The sequence below is a fragment of the Phasianus colchicus genome, chromosome 1 (assembly GCF_987193195.1).
Source record: "Phasianus colchicus chromosome 1, bPhaCol1.hap1.1, whole genome shotgun sequence".
NCBI classification, from domain to species: Eukaryota; Metazoa; Chordata; class Aves; order Galliformes; family Phasianidae; genus Phasianus; species Phasianus colchicus.
In genome coordinates, this window is record NC_143436.1 from 62,641,888 (window position 1) to 62,660,279 (window position 18,392).

General features: G+C 40.7%; 1 protein-coding gene across 1 annotated transcript in view; it reads right to left on the reverse strand.

Moving 5' to 3' along the window:
• MICAL3 (microtubule associated monooxygenase, calponin and LIM domain containing 3) overlaps positions 1–18,392 on the reverse strand; it is a 146,586-nt gene that overhangs the window by 22,398 nt on the left and 105,796 nt on the right. The window contains exons 29-37 of the mRNA XM_090145484.1: positions 16,506–16,643; positions 14,442–14,504; positions 11,372–11,476; positions 10,614–10,736; positions 10,134–10,225; positions 6,809–8,672; positions 5,819–5,913; positions 2,244–2,294; positions 330–437 (exon numbers count right to left, since the gene is read on the reverse strand). Coding sequence (XP_090001610.1) covers positions 330–437; positions 2,244–2,294; positions 5,819–5,913; positions 6,809–8,672; positions 10,134–10,225; positions 10,614–10,736; positions 11,372–11,476; positions 14,442–14,504; positions 16,506–16,643 — 2,639 coding nt within the window. The remainder of the gene's footprint in view (positions 1–329; positions 438–2,243; positions 2,295–5,818; positions 5,914–6,808; positions 8,673–10,133; positions 10,226–10,613; positions 10,737–11,371; positions 11,477–14,441; positions 14,505–16,505; positions 16,644–18,392) is intronic.

Sequence of the window (18,392 nt, forward strand, 5' to 3'; positions counted from 1 at the left end):
TCACCCACCAGCATAATCTAGGAAAGCAGTCACTGATATTATTAACTACAGCTCTTTCATTCAGTGAATGGTACCATATTCATCTCCAGGTAGGAAGGTGTTTTGCTCTCATTTGTCATTTTTCTTGCTGTTAAACTACCTTGACAGGTTACAATTTCTTCCCATTTCTGAGAGATTGCACCAAATTTGACAGAGGAAGTAGGAGCAGAAACAGCCATGTAGAACTAGAGAGAATTCCAGCTCTGGAACCTCTTCTGACACACCCAGTGGAATGTCAGGATCATGGTGCCTTGGTTTCCTGCCATTACAAGAAGACTGTGAGACACTACCTGAGCTCTATGTAACCTCTTGAGCTCTTCTTGCTTGGCTTGTCTGCGGGCAGCTTTCTGTACTCGTCGGGTCAGCTTAGCATTCAGTTCCTCTTCTGTGTAGGCTCTCTGGAGGAGAGGAAGGAAAAACAGCAGACTTTATTTCCATGCCCAGAGCTAATGGGGGAGGGAAAATGATTTTCTTTTCCAAAACCGCAGAAGGGAGGTGTTCTGTCTTTGTCATAGCTGTGTCAAAAGTCAAGCTTCTGTAGGCAAAGGTGTTCACAGTGCAGTGAGCAACAATTTCAGGGTCAAATCAGGAGTGAAGAAGCACATAAGCCAATTGCAAAGCTGTGATTTTATATGATGTCCCATTTCAGTCTTCCATTGCTATGTGGAACCTCTCCGCAATGATCAAATCCATTTTAACCTATTTCTCAATAGATTTAACCAAGTGGACTTAATTAAGTCAATGAATACCTTATAAGGGGGTCACCTTGATTTCATTTTAGAAGATAAAGACATTCAGTATATGAACAGTTACAGCAGAATAAATTAAGAGATTAATATAGACAGGTGTAGTTATATTGGTATTCTGCTCTATTCATAGAAACCATTTTACTCTGGATATAAAATATTTGTACTTGGGAGTTATACTGATATAACTGATAATGACTACCTGTGTACATTTGTGCAATTTTTCTCTGAATCAAGAAGGCGAAAAGACATTTGAAAGCAGAATGGTGTTCTGGTGTGAGAGGGTAAATCCCATCTCAACAACATTGCCACAAAACTGTCTGGTATACAACAGAGCAACCAGCACCTTAACTAAAACCGGAATATTACAGCACCAGAAGTAATCCAAACTGAGAAAGGATACATTTATAGAGACAGAAGGATACCCCTCCTTTTCTCCCAAGTGAACTGGTTTTAAAAATATCTAAGTCTAAATTTTTGATTGTGCTGAAATGGAGTATCTTTTCAGGTATACTAGTCGGTTTGTTGTAATCTAGGTGTGTTTCCTCTCATCACCTTTAAAGCATCAAAGAAACTTCACAATTGCATTAAATGAACTACAGGGAAGAGAAGAAATCTCTTCCTACATACATGTATGTAGCCTTTATGAGATAGTTGGACACAGATGTCTTCCACTTCTGGAAATATCTTCCACACTGATAGTTAAGTTTAAGGACAAAACATTAATACAGGCCACCATGAAATTTCCTTTATCTAGTTATTGTACTGCCGTGCTGATCACACTATCTCTGTTTTATTGTTCTCAGTGAGCAGAGGTTTATATGGTTGACCCATAGCTCTACTAAAAACTCCTCAGGTGATCAGCAGGCACCATTATTAAAGCTCCAAGAAGTCAATATTTTGCTAAAAAGTTAGAGAAGCATGACTTTCCTATCCTACTTAATGCTGTTGTGACTGTCAATAAGGCCAATAATGACTTCAGAAAGCAGCAACATTTCTAAAACAGAAATGCAACTTCTATCTTGATTTTAGCTTGATATAGAATTTCACTGAGATTCCAATGAACCCAAAGACTTTGAACAATAATTTTAAAAGGAGGAGTGACAATCCACTTCTATGCTCTAAGTATATAAAAAAAATAATACACATATATATTTAACTCCCTACCAACCCCATTTGTTCTGAAGCTCAAAGATCATCCACATTATTCTGTACTGAGGTGCACTGCTGGGCACTGATAGTTGCATGCATTCTAACACGTCAGACAATTTGGAGACCAATGCATTTTTGGTAGACAACCTCTACACAGATTTTGCTGCCCATGTCTGCTAACATCTCACGCATGCACAGTCAATGTTTGTGATGTTAGTGCACATGTGATGGGTAGCTACATATTCAATGGGTTAATATAGGGATATACATGCAACAATGGCCAACTACTGGGAATGGAGACACTACCTTTGACGAATATGATCTCTTGAATGCCAAGGCGTGTGGTACATAAATCGACTTTAAAGGGGGAATGGTAAAGGAAAAAAATAAAAAACATACAAAATGAAGCAAAATCAGTTCAACATTGAAAACAGATGCATAGTAAAAAAATAAAGCTGTTTTTAAATGCAACACAGAATTGTGCAAATGCTGAACATGGCCCAGTCTGATTAAGCACAACAAAAGCGTTGTGCACAAAATCAAGTTTCTAGCACTCTCCTGAAGGCAATTAGCTTTGGCAGCCTCTTTCAAGATACAACCAACTTGGAAATACTTTTTTTCTAGAGGAATTCTTTGGCCTTTATCCACCTATGGATTTAATATCCACTCAGGCAGTAAGTATACATACACATACAAAATTTTGGCTTACAATATGGAATAATGTCTTGTTTGCTGGGGCATGTTTGGATCTGAACTTGCTAAGCCAATCACATATTACTCTGTCACACAGCTCTCCATTTATACACTGTTTTACAACTTTTCATGGAGGCTGTGTCTACTGCATGGTTTTAAATAATTTCTACTCCATCAAAATAATCATTTGCATTTAAATAATGACATAATCTTCCCTGCTGCTTTGTGACTGGAGAAACACCGGATAGGCTCAGAGTGAGCTACATGTCATCTCCCTGCTTAAAAAGAGAACCTGCAGAGAGCCTGAGGAGCTAAAGTTAGAGAGAAGAAAAAAAAAATGAAATGTTCATGAGAGGGAAGGGAAGGGAAGGGAAGGGAAGGGAAGGGAAGGGAAGGGAAGGGAAGGGAAGGGAAGGGAAGGGAAGGGAACGAGAGAGAGGGGACGAGAGAGAGAAAACCATTGCCTCCCCCCCCTCCCAAGAATACTCTAGGTTAAAGTGTACCTGAAAATAAGGCAAGTAAACTACCTAGAGTCTTTAAGAGATGGAAATTTGTTTTGTGTCAGGAAGTACAGAGGGCATTATGCCATTCTGGGCAAACAGTCAGCATTTTGCATTTTCACATTTAATTAACTAAAAACAATCACAAATGAAAAGCCATAGAACAACTTAAGCACGTAAGCAAACATCAGTAAAAAGCAAACTACCTGTGAGTAAAACACGTCTGATCACAACACCACAACTGTAGAGGAACAGTGACAAACACGCACAATGACACACCCATACACAAGGAACCCACAGGGTATTCACAAGTAGGAATTCTTTACAAGATGCTTCTCTTCAAAGACATTACACTGAACAACACGGAAGAAATTTGCTGCTGATCACAAAGAACAGGCTACACAGAGCAAACCATCTAGGAAGCAAACTCACTACAGTTACTGAAAAAGCAGCACAAGTAAAATTTCAGTTTAGAGAAGGGGTTCACATAAAAGTTATGTGCCATATAGGAAGTAAACTTTTACCCATAGTAAGTAGCTTGTAATTTAAAACACATAACATTTCCACCCCAAATAGTACAAACCCAGTTTCGTCAGTCCCAAAGTTCAGTTACATTTCTTTTGACAGCAACACATTCCATGTTTGCATCTATGTTTTACATCCTTGGACAGGATGCAATAAAATTAGGTAAGTGGAGTTCTCTGATTTGTTTCCTCTAAACAAATCCATTCTCAAAAACTATTCCTTTGGAAAACAGGCAGATGATGAGCCAAATAAATTCTTAATATAAGCTCAGCAACAGCAAACAGGAGAAAATGAGATGTTACCACGATACCTTTGGCAAAACTGGTGAGATATTTTGAGTATTAGGATTTCAGCCATCTGCCTCTGCCACTGTCACCTATCCCCACAAAGCTTAGTGACCATATCTTTTTCTGCTAATGTCATTTTAAATGAAAGTAGTTCAGCATAGAAAAGACAAACATATAAAAAAAAAAACAAAAACAACCATGGGCCATCAAGGCATACTCAAGTCTGAAAATAAGCATGGACCTTATTTAAGGTCTGCTTCCTCCTGAAGGAGCACACAAGGTAGAACGGTAACTCCGTAACTCTTATCTGAACCCCTGTATTGCATATCTGTCCTCTGCTAACCACAGGTACCTCGTTCTTCTGCATCTCTTGGAAAATGCAGAATTTCTCATGAAACACCTTGAGGGCATGCAAGAAGGAATGAAAGGGGAAAAGAAAAAAACGAATAAAATAAAAAGAAAATAATCTTCCTCTCAGAAGAGATCTACATCAACTAGGAAGAGAAACTGAAAGTGAGGTAAGTAAATGCAAAGAAATTCTTACTTTTCATCAAGTCCTTCTACCAGCCTTATGTATACAAAGAAATGCAGGACTAGATCAAAGGTTTGAGAAAGGAGGTACAGTCCACTGGTCTGGGACACTACCCTCTGAGATAATCTCTTCTTGAGTTATTTAATATATGGACCAGGCTCCATTGAGAAAGGACAGGAAGAATTCATTTTTCATTCTTTAGTACCAGGAAGGCCAATGGAATGTCTATTTATTCTTTATACCTTGCGATGTCCATCTTTGCCAATAACAATGAAAGAAGCAGAGCATATCCTTACATTTTCCACCAGCAGTGGAACAGTGCCATCCAAAATTGAAATAAGTAACTTAAAAGGATCTACCTTTGGCACTTGGTTCTCACCACTGCAAATAAACTAAAAGTATTTTTCTTTCTGGGATTCACAAAGGTGTGCTGGTATCTAGTCTGTTTTACTCAATAACTTCATTGAAGTACCAGTTAAAGTGAAACTATTTTAGATGTTGATATGTCTTACACCATTGTACTATTGCATTAGCTTGGGGAAGTTTGCTCAGGAACAAGAAGTTTCCCAGAAGAAGCAGAGTTCTCACCAGACTACACTGGAATGAAAATACCATGCTAAGGCTAACCACTATAGACTGGGATTTCAAAAGGGATCACTATGTATCTTGTCTTTCCATTTGTTTTCTTTATAACAGACACAAAGAAATACTCAGCAACTACCAAGAAGTCCTCAAACAAAACAAGGTCAAAGTAGGAGAGACAACTGATGACTCATCTCTCCTTCAAGAATAAGAAGGTACATTACTGTTTGCCTAGGAAAAATATGTAGACCTGCACGAGTCACAAACTGCAAACTACAGCTTACCTTTCAGTTGACAATCTGTCTTGACTGTGCTCTTGAGGCATAAAAAAGTATACTGCTGTCTGTAGTTTGCTTGGAATTCTACCTCATCAATCTATCAAAAAGGCTGGTGAAACAAAGTGCTACAGTCGGACCCTTACAACAGGTGAGGACTACCTTTTTGCAATAACATAAGAGTAAGCGAAATTTAGTCTTCTGACATTAGACTGTTGTTTTCTGTAGATTATTGGCATGATCACTACAGGGACAAGACTCGCTATTCAGACTGTGATATTTGGTTGTAAAATAACCTAAGTGAGATAACAGACGCTTCATATTATAACAGTAGGAAGTAGCTTGTAATTGTGAAGCAAGTGAAACAAATCCTTGGTAAGCTTCCAGGCCTGTTCCACAGAAGAAAAAGCGACAATGACAAAAAGCATCACCTAAGCTCCTGCCATGGGTCTGAGTCTCTGATCTGTATGATACAAGATCTGCCTACCTCTCGCTTGGATTTCTGGGAGGAGCGTTCCAGAACATCATCACTGGAGAGGTCAGAGTCCTCTGAAAAACTCAGGTGTCGACGGAGCTGCAAATCTGAGAAGACAGGAACAAGAAGGGGAAGTTAGAAAAATGGTAGCTACAAGAGTGCATTTCCCTCTGTAAGCACTTTGGATCTTAGTTGGCAAGCTGCCTGAACTTCAAAATTACAGTTGTTTATGCCAGTCTTAGCTGTGCTGCCAGGATTACATAGTCAGCACAGAAGCACTGTTCCACAAAATGATGGTCACTAGTTAAAAGCTTCAATCTGAGTGTGCATCACTTTCTGCAAAAAATACTAGAAGTCATGGTCACGATTCTTCTTTTCTGCTGCATCAATGCTCTAGTGAAACATTCAGGACTTGGATGAGAGCAGCAAGCACCATTCTGGCTTTTTGTACAAGGCCAAAGAAATGTAACATCTTTGCTTTTGATCATGTTTACGGCTAACTTATTTACCATACCACAACTTGCCATTAAACATCCCTGTCTGTACCTAATGGCATATGAGAGATTTACATGAGGCTGCAGAATCTGCACGCTTAGGTGAGCAAAAATTGTCAGAACACTGAGAACACAGCAGTGACTGCATCTCTGCAGTCTTCTGTATCCACAGAACCAGGTTGAAAGAAACAGAAACAGAACATCCATGGAAAAGATGAGGATCAGATATAAAACAAAGATCTAACATCACAAACACCTGACTCCAGTAAATAGTGCTTATTTCTCAAATCAGCATAAGGCAGAACCTGGATGTGCCTTGTACATATTAAGAGTGAAGCTTCTATTTAAGGATCCTTTTACTTCCATAAATATGCAGACACAGAATTCCAGTTGCTGCTACTTATCCTGATCATTACCTCTAACAATGAGGAGAGCTGCCATTCAACACAATATCATGATGACAAATTTACTTTCAAGGACATGCAGCTGTATCACGTATCTATTGTACCTGCAGCTGTAATCAACGGAGATGCTTTGTGCTTGCCAGAGTCCACAGTAGCACTACTTGAGGGAGTACTTGGGCAGGATTTGTCATCAGCTTTCTTTTTCTTGTCTTTCTTATACCCAGAAAAAACAGACTTCCATAATGACCTGGACTTCGTTGCTTCCTCTGTCCCACCACTAGATTTGTCAGAAAGCCTGCTGTCATTTTTGGATTTCTTCTCCTTTTTGTTCTTACGAGGGGAGAAAAGAGAAGTTCTTTTCTTACTCTTCCCACTGGAGCCTTCTGAAGAGGTGACAGATCCTTCAGGTCCAGCCACATCAGCAGCAGGAGTGGAGAACTTCTCACTAGCAGCATCATGCTTTAGTGTGGACCCCTCTGCTATTTTCAATGCCAAGTGCTTTGGAGAGTCATGAAACAACTCTTTGGTCTTCAAAGGCATAGAAGATGCCTTTCGTGCCCTTGTGGCTCCAGCAGCTGCAGCTGCAGCCATCTCCATATCTTTCATCTTACATAACTGTTTAGCCATGGCATCACGTAGTGCTTGGCTCTTGACAGACTTTTCTCTGGCTCTCATCCTTTCTTCAGCAAGCTCCTTGGCCTCTGCAGAAATTTCAGGCAAAACTCTCTTCTTTTGGTTAATCCCTCCCTCCATAGGGGGTGGGCCACCATTTTCCTTGACCAAGGGCAAAACAAGTGGTTTCTCTGGCCGTGGCCTACTGGTAGGAGGTGTAAAGAACTTCTCATGAAGGCTTGAGTCCTCTGTCCTGTCATCATATGTGTCCTCCACATCATCGGCAAATGGAATCTCATCCACACTCTCTGCAAAAGACTTTCGCACATCATCTTTTTTGGCCTGCGTTGGTTCTTTGACAGCAGAGGTTGGCTCATGGCGTGGAGGAATGGGAGGTGTTGATGCTGGTGTTGGAGGTGACTTGGATTCAACTTCATTCTGCCAAAGTGCTTGATACCTTTTTCTACGCAAAGTAGCCGGTTCTTCATCTTGAGGAGGTGGTGGTGGGGGACTTGATGGAGGAGTAAGCATAGTAGAGTCAGAAGTGTTGAAGCTCTGGCTAGCCAAAGTTCTCATGTTAGATGAGCTTTCCTGAAGGCCAAGTCCCGAACTGCTGGATACATCTCTCTTAACTTCATGGGAACTCCTCAGTTCTTTTTCTGATGGAGATTTTGGAGTGAGCAGAGAAATTTGTTCATTTTCTAACTTGGACAGTCCTTGCCTTCTTGGAGCAGGCTGTGGCTTCACAAGATGCATCCTTTCATTCCCTGTGACACTCTCACTATTAAAAGTCTTCAGAGGAGTTGTCTCAAGGGCAGATACAGGAAAGCTTGATTCTGAACGTTTGTTTCTGTCTACTGGGGTGAGTCCTAAGCTCCTCCGGATTTCAGCACTCTTCATCCAGAACTCTTCTACAAGGTTACTACGTTTCAGAGCTTCTTCTGCAGTGGTAGGGCTCCCCAGTTTCTCCACCTCGCTATCCTGGTTCCCGAGGACCAGTTTAGCTAGAGGCGTAGAAGTTAAGGCTGGGCCAGGCTGGAAACATACTGGAGGCTCCACTGGGGATGGAATGGATGTCTCAGCAGAAGGCAAAGGCTGTGAACAAATAGGCTTTTGAGAAGATGTTGGAGATGAAGCCAATTTTGGTGCTGCTGGCTGAGATTCTGCTGGAGATGTAGGTGCAGTAGTTTCTGGTGATGCAACCGGCTGAGATAACACCGGAGAAAGTGGCACAGAAGGGCTTTTAGCTTTTCTGTCTTTGGGAATTTCATCCTTTGGTCCTTCCTCGAGAAGGAAAAGCTCAGGGAAAAAGCGTGCCTCTGGAGATTTTATTGCAGCCAGGGGATCTTTTACATCCTAATAAATATAATATAATATAATAAAATATTAGTAGTCACTGGTCACATTAGAATGCTGCTACACTTTTACTGCTAAACCACCCAAGTATTAAAATTTGAAAAAAAAAAAGCACAAATCGTATCTCGCTCACAGGCCTTGAATGTTGCTTAGGATTCCTTCTCAGGTGCAGACATCCAATTGTATAAAACTGTTCTTTGTACACAACAGTAAGGCAAATTTTACTTTTGGAACAAAAAGAATGCTAAATTCCAGAAATCTATTTCTATCTTTTCCCACTCTCCCTTTCAATATCCAACTCTGCATATATTAGGAGTCCCTCATTTCAGACAGATTTCATTCAAGCCTCTCAAGCTCTGATCAACACAGCACTTTCTGCTGGCTTGCACTTACTGCAGCTGCAATATTTGTTTAAAGCAAGGGGTGCTTTAAGAGCAAATTAGGCAAACTGTTATATTACTCAGTAGTACAATTCTTTGTTTTAATATCTAAACTTTCAGCAAGGGACTTCTCTTATATTCCACTGGTATCTTTTGTATCAGCATTCTTCTAAAAGCAGGAAGTTTAGTTCAATTGTCACAAGACCACTAGAGAATGAACTGCTCTATCTGTGTGCTTCTATGCCATATTAAACACTCAGGTCTTTAAGTACTGATCTGGGCATTATCCCAGTGCAAAGTATAATTTTGTCTAACAGAATCATTGGATTGGTCTGAAAAAATAATCACCCTCCATTTTAATAGACAATGTTGTCAACAATTGCTGTCAGCAAACTAGCCTTATCCCATCATCTGTCCATCGTGCAAGTAAAATGGTTTATAACAAAACTCTCTAGGAAAGTCAAATCATTAAGCAATTCTTCACAAACACTGGAGATAAATGTTTGAAATAAACATCTTAAGGGTCATGGACTTTCTGTTCTTGCATCCTATTAGCTGGAAACACCACAGTAAGCTTGCATGCCGACTTCAGGGCTAACAGCACAAAATTAAATAACTCAGCTTCATTCAGCTGAACTATATTGTTACCCTGGAAAAAGTAAGCACTTGGTTACTACGGAATAAGTACTACAAATAAGATTAGTACATAATCTGGTTTTGGTACAGAAAGGATACCCAAACCAGGACAAACAAGAAACAGCTCACTGATGACTCCCATTATGCATTATATGCAATATACTTCTTGTTAACTGCGCACTGAAATTAAAATATCCTCTTTAACTCTTTTTGCATTTTGTGATGGGAACTTGGGACTGTGACAGAGTCTCTACACTCTAAAAGTAGGAAAGAAAGACAGTACATTATTTTTAAAGTCTACATAAAGTGAAATTTCAAGAACACCAATTACAGAGACCGGAAAGAAGAAAAGAGCATGGCTGTCAGTTCTCAATAATTTGTCCAACAAACAGTTCTATTGAACTGTAGGTTCTAAGTAGAAAACTTGACCAATTCCCCTTCTTACCTCTGCTTGATCTGCTTTGAGACTATCAGCTGGAGACAGAGGAAGAACAATGTCATCAGTTGACTGGTTAGGAGCGGATGGCTTGCATGGATCTATAGAAAGCAAAAATATGTTTAAGAAAACAAATGAGACTGGTGTATTCTGAAAGTATAAAGTAGTGACAAATTCACTGGTGTCTTACAAATTCTAGGTTAGACATCTGGAATCTCACCAAAATTTTGTACATGTACAAAGCAGTAAGAAATTTTATATAAAAGATTCTACAAGAAGCAGCAATTAGATGGGCTCTCACTCTTTCTAAAGCTGTAATCAATGGACTTGATTGTAACACTCTTTGCAAAAAACATTAATGCAATCACATACCTTGCCACTGAGAGCAGTGAGTTGGTTCAAATCCATGAGATTTAAAATATTAAATAAATGTACAGACTACCCAGAAGGCAATTATAATCATTCAAACACTGGTGGGAAAGCTATTACCTTCTGTCACGCTGCAAGAAGCATCTTCTGCTCCTTCTTCATCTTCAGAAACTTTTAGTCCTGGCTCTTCTGCGCTACCTCGATGTAAGCGAAACTCGGCTTCTGCATCAGATGGGATGTCATCTGGTCATGAATAACACAGATTGGGCAGGAAGGGGTAAAATAGAAAAAAAAAAAAAAAAGACGACATTTTGGATGCAAGTCCATCAGGACACCTGTTTATTATTTTCAAAATCTTTCATAATTCTTTTGTTCACATGGTGCTAATCACTTTCATAACATGAATACCTAAATGTTTTCTTCTTTTCTTAGTGTTGAAACAGTCATTTAAGTAGTATATGATAGATCATTACTAGAAAGTACTAAAGAGGTAACTGATGTTATAGCTTCTCAGTTTTCTAAAAACTTCTCAGTGTTTTCTGGCACAGCTCTTTCTACACTAGCAGGAGAAGATTTTTAGTACAATACTATGACCTTTTCACAAATTTACTTCTATTTTTGTTATTCATGCTAAACATGAACACAAGACTGAGTCCCCTAAATAGCAGAGGGAAAGGATGCAAGAAATTTATTCTACAACCCATAGCACAGAGGTTCTTATGTTTCTTTTTGTCCTTCAAGCCTGGCTCCCTCTAGGCTATATGAAAGAAACTCCTACTAAAAACATGATTAGGTTTAAGCACCCTCATACAAACTGTTTTATATCAATACAATTCTGTTGACATAAGAGGCTCACAAGATGCACAGAGGTGCCCTACCGTCATCCAGCTCTGCACCCGTGTCTCCCTCTTCACCCGCCTGCCCTTCAGTGTCCGCAGGCTCTGTGCCCAGCTCATCCTCCACACCATTATCTTCACACGAAGCTAGAATATATTCCAAAATTTAGAGAAAAGAAAAACATCTATACAGTGAAAAGGGCATACACTGAACTGAAATCATAGTGAACATATTTATTTATTACTGTCAGAACAAGAAATTCTTAAGTGTGTCAGCTAGAAGGACATAATAGCAAATGATACTTTCAAACTCCAAGAAAGGAAGGAGTGCCTGCCCCTTGGGATCTGTAAGGCATTTGCAGTGAAAGCTGCCAGGACCTTTGTGAGAAGAAGGCTGTCTGAAAAAATTCAACAAGAAGGGGACTGAGGGGCAACCAAACCAGAATTAAGTTCACTATTTTTCCAGTAAATCACTGTCACTTCATAGCACACGTGTATTAGGTGAAAAGTGAAATCTCACAGTGTACCACAACTATTCATCTAGAAATTGAAACAGGCTTTTGAGAACGTAAGTCAGAGATGAGTAGCCTAGCACTAGGACTAGATTACATGTGGAAACTGTTAAACTCTGGGCAGCTGTGGCTCTCTTTGGCATTTGACATTGCCAATTGTAGCAGTATTTAGTCACAGAAAGAGAGAAGACCAAGCTGTGAGGTCTACATTTCATTAATAACTGATATTAGAATAACTTAAAAACAAACAAAATATCCAAAAAAAACCAACCCCACCATAAAAGACCCGACAACAACTACAAAAAAACCCCACAACCCACAACACCCTGACCCATCTCTAACACTATGAATGTTTTACTGGGTTTTTTTTTCATTAAGCATTTTCATAGAATGCCATAATTTCAAACATAATTTAAATACAAAGAAGCACTTCCAGATTTTTCAAGGTAGAGTCAATGAACTACATTTTTAGATTTGTGCAGCAGGTCATTTAGCCCTGCTATATATCCACCTATTGCAAATGCATACACAGTCAGCATGTGTCATCATGCACAATGTTTGCTAACTATACACGTAGCACCCAGTCTTACAGTGATGATTCTTGGTCACTCTTTTACAGTAAACTCCTCATTGCAAGCCTCTGGACCTGCACGCACACAGTGTCACACTGTCCTCTCTAGGAGGGCTCCTGGCAGTTTCCCACAGTGGAGCTGAAGGCTGTTTCCAGCAGGAGTCTGGATGCATTCCTTCAAGCCTGGATGACAAGGAATTTTCCCTATTTTCGCCCTATGGGTGTGGATCACACTGTGTCATCTTTCTTCAAAGTCAGATAATGGACACTGATCTTTTTATTTGCCACTGAAGATGGGGCATTTGGGACCACAGATATGTTAGCACTACTAATTAAGACAATCCTGAAAATAAACCAACCCTCCCTAAAACTGAGGTCTTACAGACTCTCCTCTTTCTCAGTTTTTCACTGGTCTCAAAATGTAGCCTTCAGTGGAGGCTTTGTCTTCCTCATTCTGCCTTTTCCACAAGGTACCTTTTCTATGCTTTTCCCCTCTGTAGTATTATGACAGACAAACATATGCGTTAATTTATTTTCTGTCAACTACTGTGAAAAGGCAATTGTGCTTACATGTGATAAAGCACTGGCCTATTCCCTTACATCACAGGCTTATAAAATATAGAATCTTAAAGAGTTAGAGTGTAGGAGGCTAAGTCACGCAGCAAAGGCTGGACTTCCCAGAGAAGCATATATAAATGTACTGAACGAAACAAATTGTGTCTGATTGTTGATGAAGTATGCACTAGCCTATGCTATTTGGGGAATAATAATGTCATGGGATGGTTTTATGATAACAGCAAACGTGAGTAATCTTAATCAAAACCCGTAGAAATGTAACCTGACGTTAGGAATATCTGATTCCACTATGTACATGTGTATCTTCAGATCCAGAAACCATGAGGGGACACAATACACACAGGGAGTGTTGGAGGGAGAAAAGAAAATCAGCTCTTAAATAGGTTGGTATACAAACCTCAAGCGAAGATTATGGACACACAGACAAGGAATGACTTGGAGCAAGGGGGATCCCATTTTGAGGGACACGGAGAGCTTGCAGGTGGTCGGTTATATTATACATATACTGTGCATATACGTATATGCAGTTAGGATAAGAAGCAAGAGGCCAAAAGCTGTCACACAATAACTCAGAAGCTACACACTATGGCAGCCAGAAACTGGGATCAGCACTTTGCTTGTACCAGCTAGCAGCCAGGAGCAGGCTGCACATGTGCAGCTATCTCGTACACCACTGCTCTCTTGCCAAAGCAGCAACAGAAGCGAAGTTGTATAGATGAGCTAGCTACTCTGATGTGCCAAAGCAACTTAGCTGTAGATTACTACGTACCCATTACTACTTCTGTTCCACTCATTTAGGTACTTGCACTGCTTACAGAAATGTACTCGCTCAACTCTAGTCCCAGAATCATCAGTTTTTTAATAGAGCTTAGATGACTGCAAAACAAAAGCAAGCGAGCTCTACCTACCATCCTTCAGCTTTACTGAGGCTTTCCTAGATACATGGATCCCCAAGCCAAAGCCAACAGCCATCATTATTCTTAAAGATCCCACCATCAACCTTCAGCTTCTTTCTTGTCTTCTTAATCAGACAGCTAGTTTGCAGTTGCTATAGATAACTGCTACTGCTTTCAGCACCCCATCTCTTTATCTTTTGACTGCAAGAAAGCCCCATGTTCTTTTAGTCAAGGAGCCGGAAGAATAACACCTGGTCTACTTTTCAGTTTACAGAGAGAACAAAACACTCAACTAGATTCCTCCTTTGTTAAACCAAAGATAACCTCTCTGTTTGGCCTCCCTACAGAAGGGTTACAACAAACATTGAGTTCATGCAAGAACGGGCTGCCTGAGCAAGGTGTGCATGCACACTCCCCTCCCTCCCTCCACTTCCCGTCATGCAGTAGCGATAGGGCTGTAAGTCCAGGGTTAAAGTACCAGCTCAGCTGCTGAAGGCATGGAGAAGAGACGGGCAGGGTTATTGTGCATTGGAATACATTTAACATCACCAAACTACCTCCAGGGACCGTCTCCAGCCACGCCTGTACCGCCTCATGGCGTACGGAGGGAAGGTCGGACGCTGAATTTAAAAAACAACAAATTATAAGAAGTCAAAATTAGACCATCAGTAAGCGTCTAAATCAGAAGAGTGATAAAGGGAGAAGTCTTCGCTGAGAAATACAGGAACAAAACCTATGAGATGTTAAAATTGAGATACCAGACAAATGTCAAGGGCCAAACCTTCAGGATCTGCCATGTTAGAGGAAATACACAGTGAGAAAAACCAACCCGCAGGTTGCTGTTGCTGTGCTTCACCTGAAACTTTGTACAGGAAGGAAACCCACAGCTGAGGGAACTGAGCTGCCTGGGCCTGAAGGCCAGCAGATGAGAAGGGGCACTACAGCACAGTGGTAGGGGCTTCCATGTGTCACCATGCTGCCCCAGCCTTCAGAACAAACCCCACCGCCACCGCTGCCCTGGTAAGCTCTGCAAGCACCTCATAGCTCAGCTCAGCCAGGGACAAGTTTGTCTACTGAACTCAGATGGAAAGCTTAGAGCCTTTGTGACAGCACTTGCCATAAGTGCTTTGTGACAGCCCTTGCAAAAAACAAACTGCCTGTACTGTATCAGAGTGAAACTGAAGGAGCTCATCTACTGATTGAGGTTTTCCTTGTCTGGCCTAATCTGAAAGGAGGAAAAGGAAATACTGTTCTGCTTCCCAAGAGAAGCTGGAAAGTCCACAATCAACTTGGAAGGATCAATGCAGGTTTCCCTCTATTTTGCTGACAGGTGTACAGTATAGAAAAGTGGAATTATAAAATGTCAACTAACAGAAAGAATTCAAAAACTACAGTGTCACAGACCCTCAGGCAAAAGCAAAAGCAACCTCAGTCATGGTAAGCTTATGAAAATATGCTGACTTTTTTTTTTTACTTGTTCTTAGAGCTCTAAGAATACTGAATATTACAGAGAGCGGAACACTGCGCACTTCTTACTTGCAGAGAGCTGTTTTCACACCAGAAAATCCCAATGCATCCTGCAAACTGCAACTGTAAGCATAGCTGAACTGAACTGGGACTGTTTATCAAGTTGGATCATGATTTAAAAAAAAAAACCAACAAAAGAAAAGCCATCTAGAAATACGAGGAAAAGATCATTATCTGGAATGGAATGTGATCAGGCAAGATGAGGTAAATCCCTAGGGATCTGTAATACAGATTAGTCATGAGCTTTTAATCTCACATTTCCTGTGAAAGACATCCCTTCTCACAACATACTTACTTCCCCTGCAATTCTGCCACAGTAGTTACAAGACTTTGATAGAAGACAGCCACTCAGTAACAGCATCGTTAGGTTTAACTAAGCTCAGCCTTCTGCACCTACAACATACTTACCTTAAGATACACTGTAATGCAGGCTAGAATAAGGGCTGCAGGGACTCACAGAAGGTGTTTCTAAAACTGCTAGACTGTTAGCATATTCCCCTTCCAAAGATTTCCTTTAAGCAACTGGCAATTCAAAAAGCTCACACCTCATTTTAAAAAACAGATATACTGTCCAGTCTTCAGCAGAGGGAGTCAACATAACTCGTGGTGAGATATGCAAACCTTTGGAACTCCACCACTCGCCAATGATAGTAGATGCAGTAAAGCAGTTTGATTAACAGCTGTGGAGGCTCAATACAGAAGCCAACTCTGTGTGATCTTTGCTGTAGCAGGTACACAATATAATCCTTTAATTTTCTCTGAAGAGGCAGAGAGTCCTTGCTGCCACAGAAAGCATTGCTACCCCTGAAGTCAGTTATCAGAACCTGATTGCCAGTATTCTGTACAGTGAGGAAGAATGCTACGGAGTCAGAGCAGGCACACGAACAGGTCAGAAGTCACAACAACACAGGGCTGAGAAAGCACTCATTTTAAGTACACACTGACTTGAAAAGCAAAATGTTTAACCAAGTGTAATTTCAGAAAGCAGTTCCTTTGGATAACAGCTGTCCCTGCTGTCCACTGTTCTTGAAGGGCACAGAAGCAACAGAGTTAAACAGCTGCAGCTGAGATGGTGCAGGGCAGGGGAAAATTACCTCTGGAGGTGGAGGACTTTGAGGCTGGGACCATTTTTTCCTCCTCCTCTTTTTCACGGATGTGTGTCCAGTGCACATCTGCCAGAATCTCCAGAGGATCAACCGGATTTACAATCTGCTGCAGCCTAAGGTTTCCAGCTAGCAGATGGAGGAGGGGATGGCATACCGGGATGCGGGCAGGGTGGAATGAAAGACAGGGATGAGGAGATGGGACAACAGTGGAAAGGAAAGGTAACACATCATAGGAAAGGAAATAAGAAAAAAGAAAAGAAGGTATTACTGGCTAAGACAGTTTTCAAGACAGAAAAAGTTCAGCATTGTGTGTGCACACAAACACTAACACAGAGCTCTTCAGACTCCCCACCAAAGCTCAATAATGCCATTCCAGAGGCAAAGAGATGCTATCAAAAATGTCATTGCAGATTATGTCTATCGCAGGCAGTTTTACTGAAATGAAAGACATTCCCTGGTTGTCCAACAGATATGTGGTATGTAAATACCAATGTAGCAGAAATTTCCAGCTCCTTCAGCCTATTCTTCATGATTATTGCCAAAGACATCTCGCTTTTAAGGGACAGTCTGCGTTGTAGCTTGAGGCACCAAAACAAAAGGTCTTTCATGCCCTACTATTAGGTTAAATACTCCTATTTATGCTGAATGGTATCTCCTTGTGAATTAAATTACATGACGGATCTCAGAGTTTCTCACACATGTGGATGTGCGTGCATGCTTAAAATAGTACATTGTGCAATCCTGCTACTTTGCACTACAAGGCTTGTTCTAAAGGTACAATCCTTTTTCCGAAGAACACCAGTATTTTCATTATGACTTAACAGTGTCTCCACTACCTCAGAAGGGACTTCCTGTTACAGAAATGAATTTGTTTAAAGTAGATTGCATTACTCCCCAATTATCTGCCTATCCACCCCTCAGATATGGATAGTCTGAGAGAGAACAATAGGCACACTACTGAAGCAGCTGATAAGCAAACTGCTTAACTGCTGCAAAACACCCGTGTTGGAAACATCTAACCTGCTACACATCATATTGACAGACCCTACCTCTGCTGCTGTCAGTTATGGGACTACAGCTCAGGTTTTATTTACCCATTAAAAAAACCCAGCTTATTCTATAGGGAACAAGGTGTTCTGAGTCTTCTGTAGTGCTCTTCAGAAGCAAATGATCCATTCTGAAAAGTAAAATGCCACTTACTTCATAAGCAGTAAGTCAATTTTTAAAACAGCTGATTACCCCTATGCAGGGCCAACACTGTTTCAGCAGTTAAAAGCCTCAACAACAATTAGGTTTTTATGTTGTGGACTAGTGTTTGAAGGAAACAAGAAACATCAGCAGCATTTAGAAGTTGCACTCATCATTTCCTGCTGTCTTGTTTTAACAAAGGTCCTCTTTCCCGGCCATGTTTTCCCCAGAAATGACAAAGTGTTTGAGACTTCCGTTTCAGAAATGACTGTGTGTGACGTTTGGCATCAAAACTGCAGAAGAAAACAGGCAGAAGGAACTGCAGGAAGGACAGAATTACTTGTTGGTTATAAAAGAGGAAAAGGGGTCGGATGCACAAACTCAAATGCAGAGCAGAATTCACGATTTAGCCAAGGATTCAGCAGTTTTAGGTCTCTGTTACCTCATCAGGGAGCTTTCTTATCAATCAGCACAAACTACAGGACATCTTGCAGGAACAGAGGTCTGGGCTTTTCTCACTGCAGACCAAAGCACTCACATGCAGGCCCCAAGGTGAGTAGAGTTAGCATTTGCATCGCCAAACAAAATTTTGTGTTAAATGGTTTAGGTTTGCCAGCAATAGCTGAGAAGTATATAGTCACTCAGCAAGGCTAGGAAAGAGCAGGTCCCACGTGATCTCTATGTTTT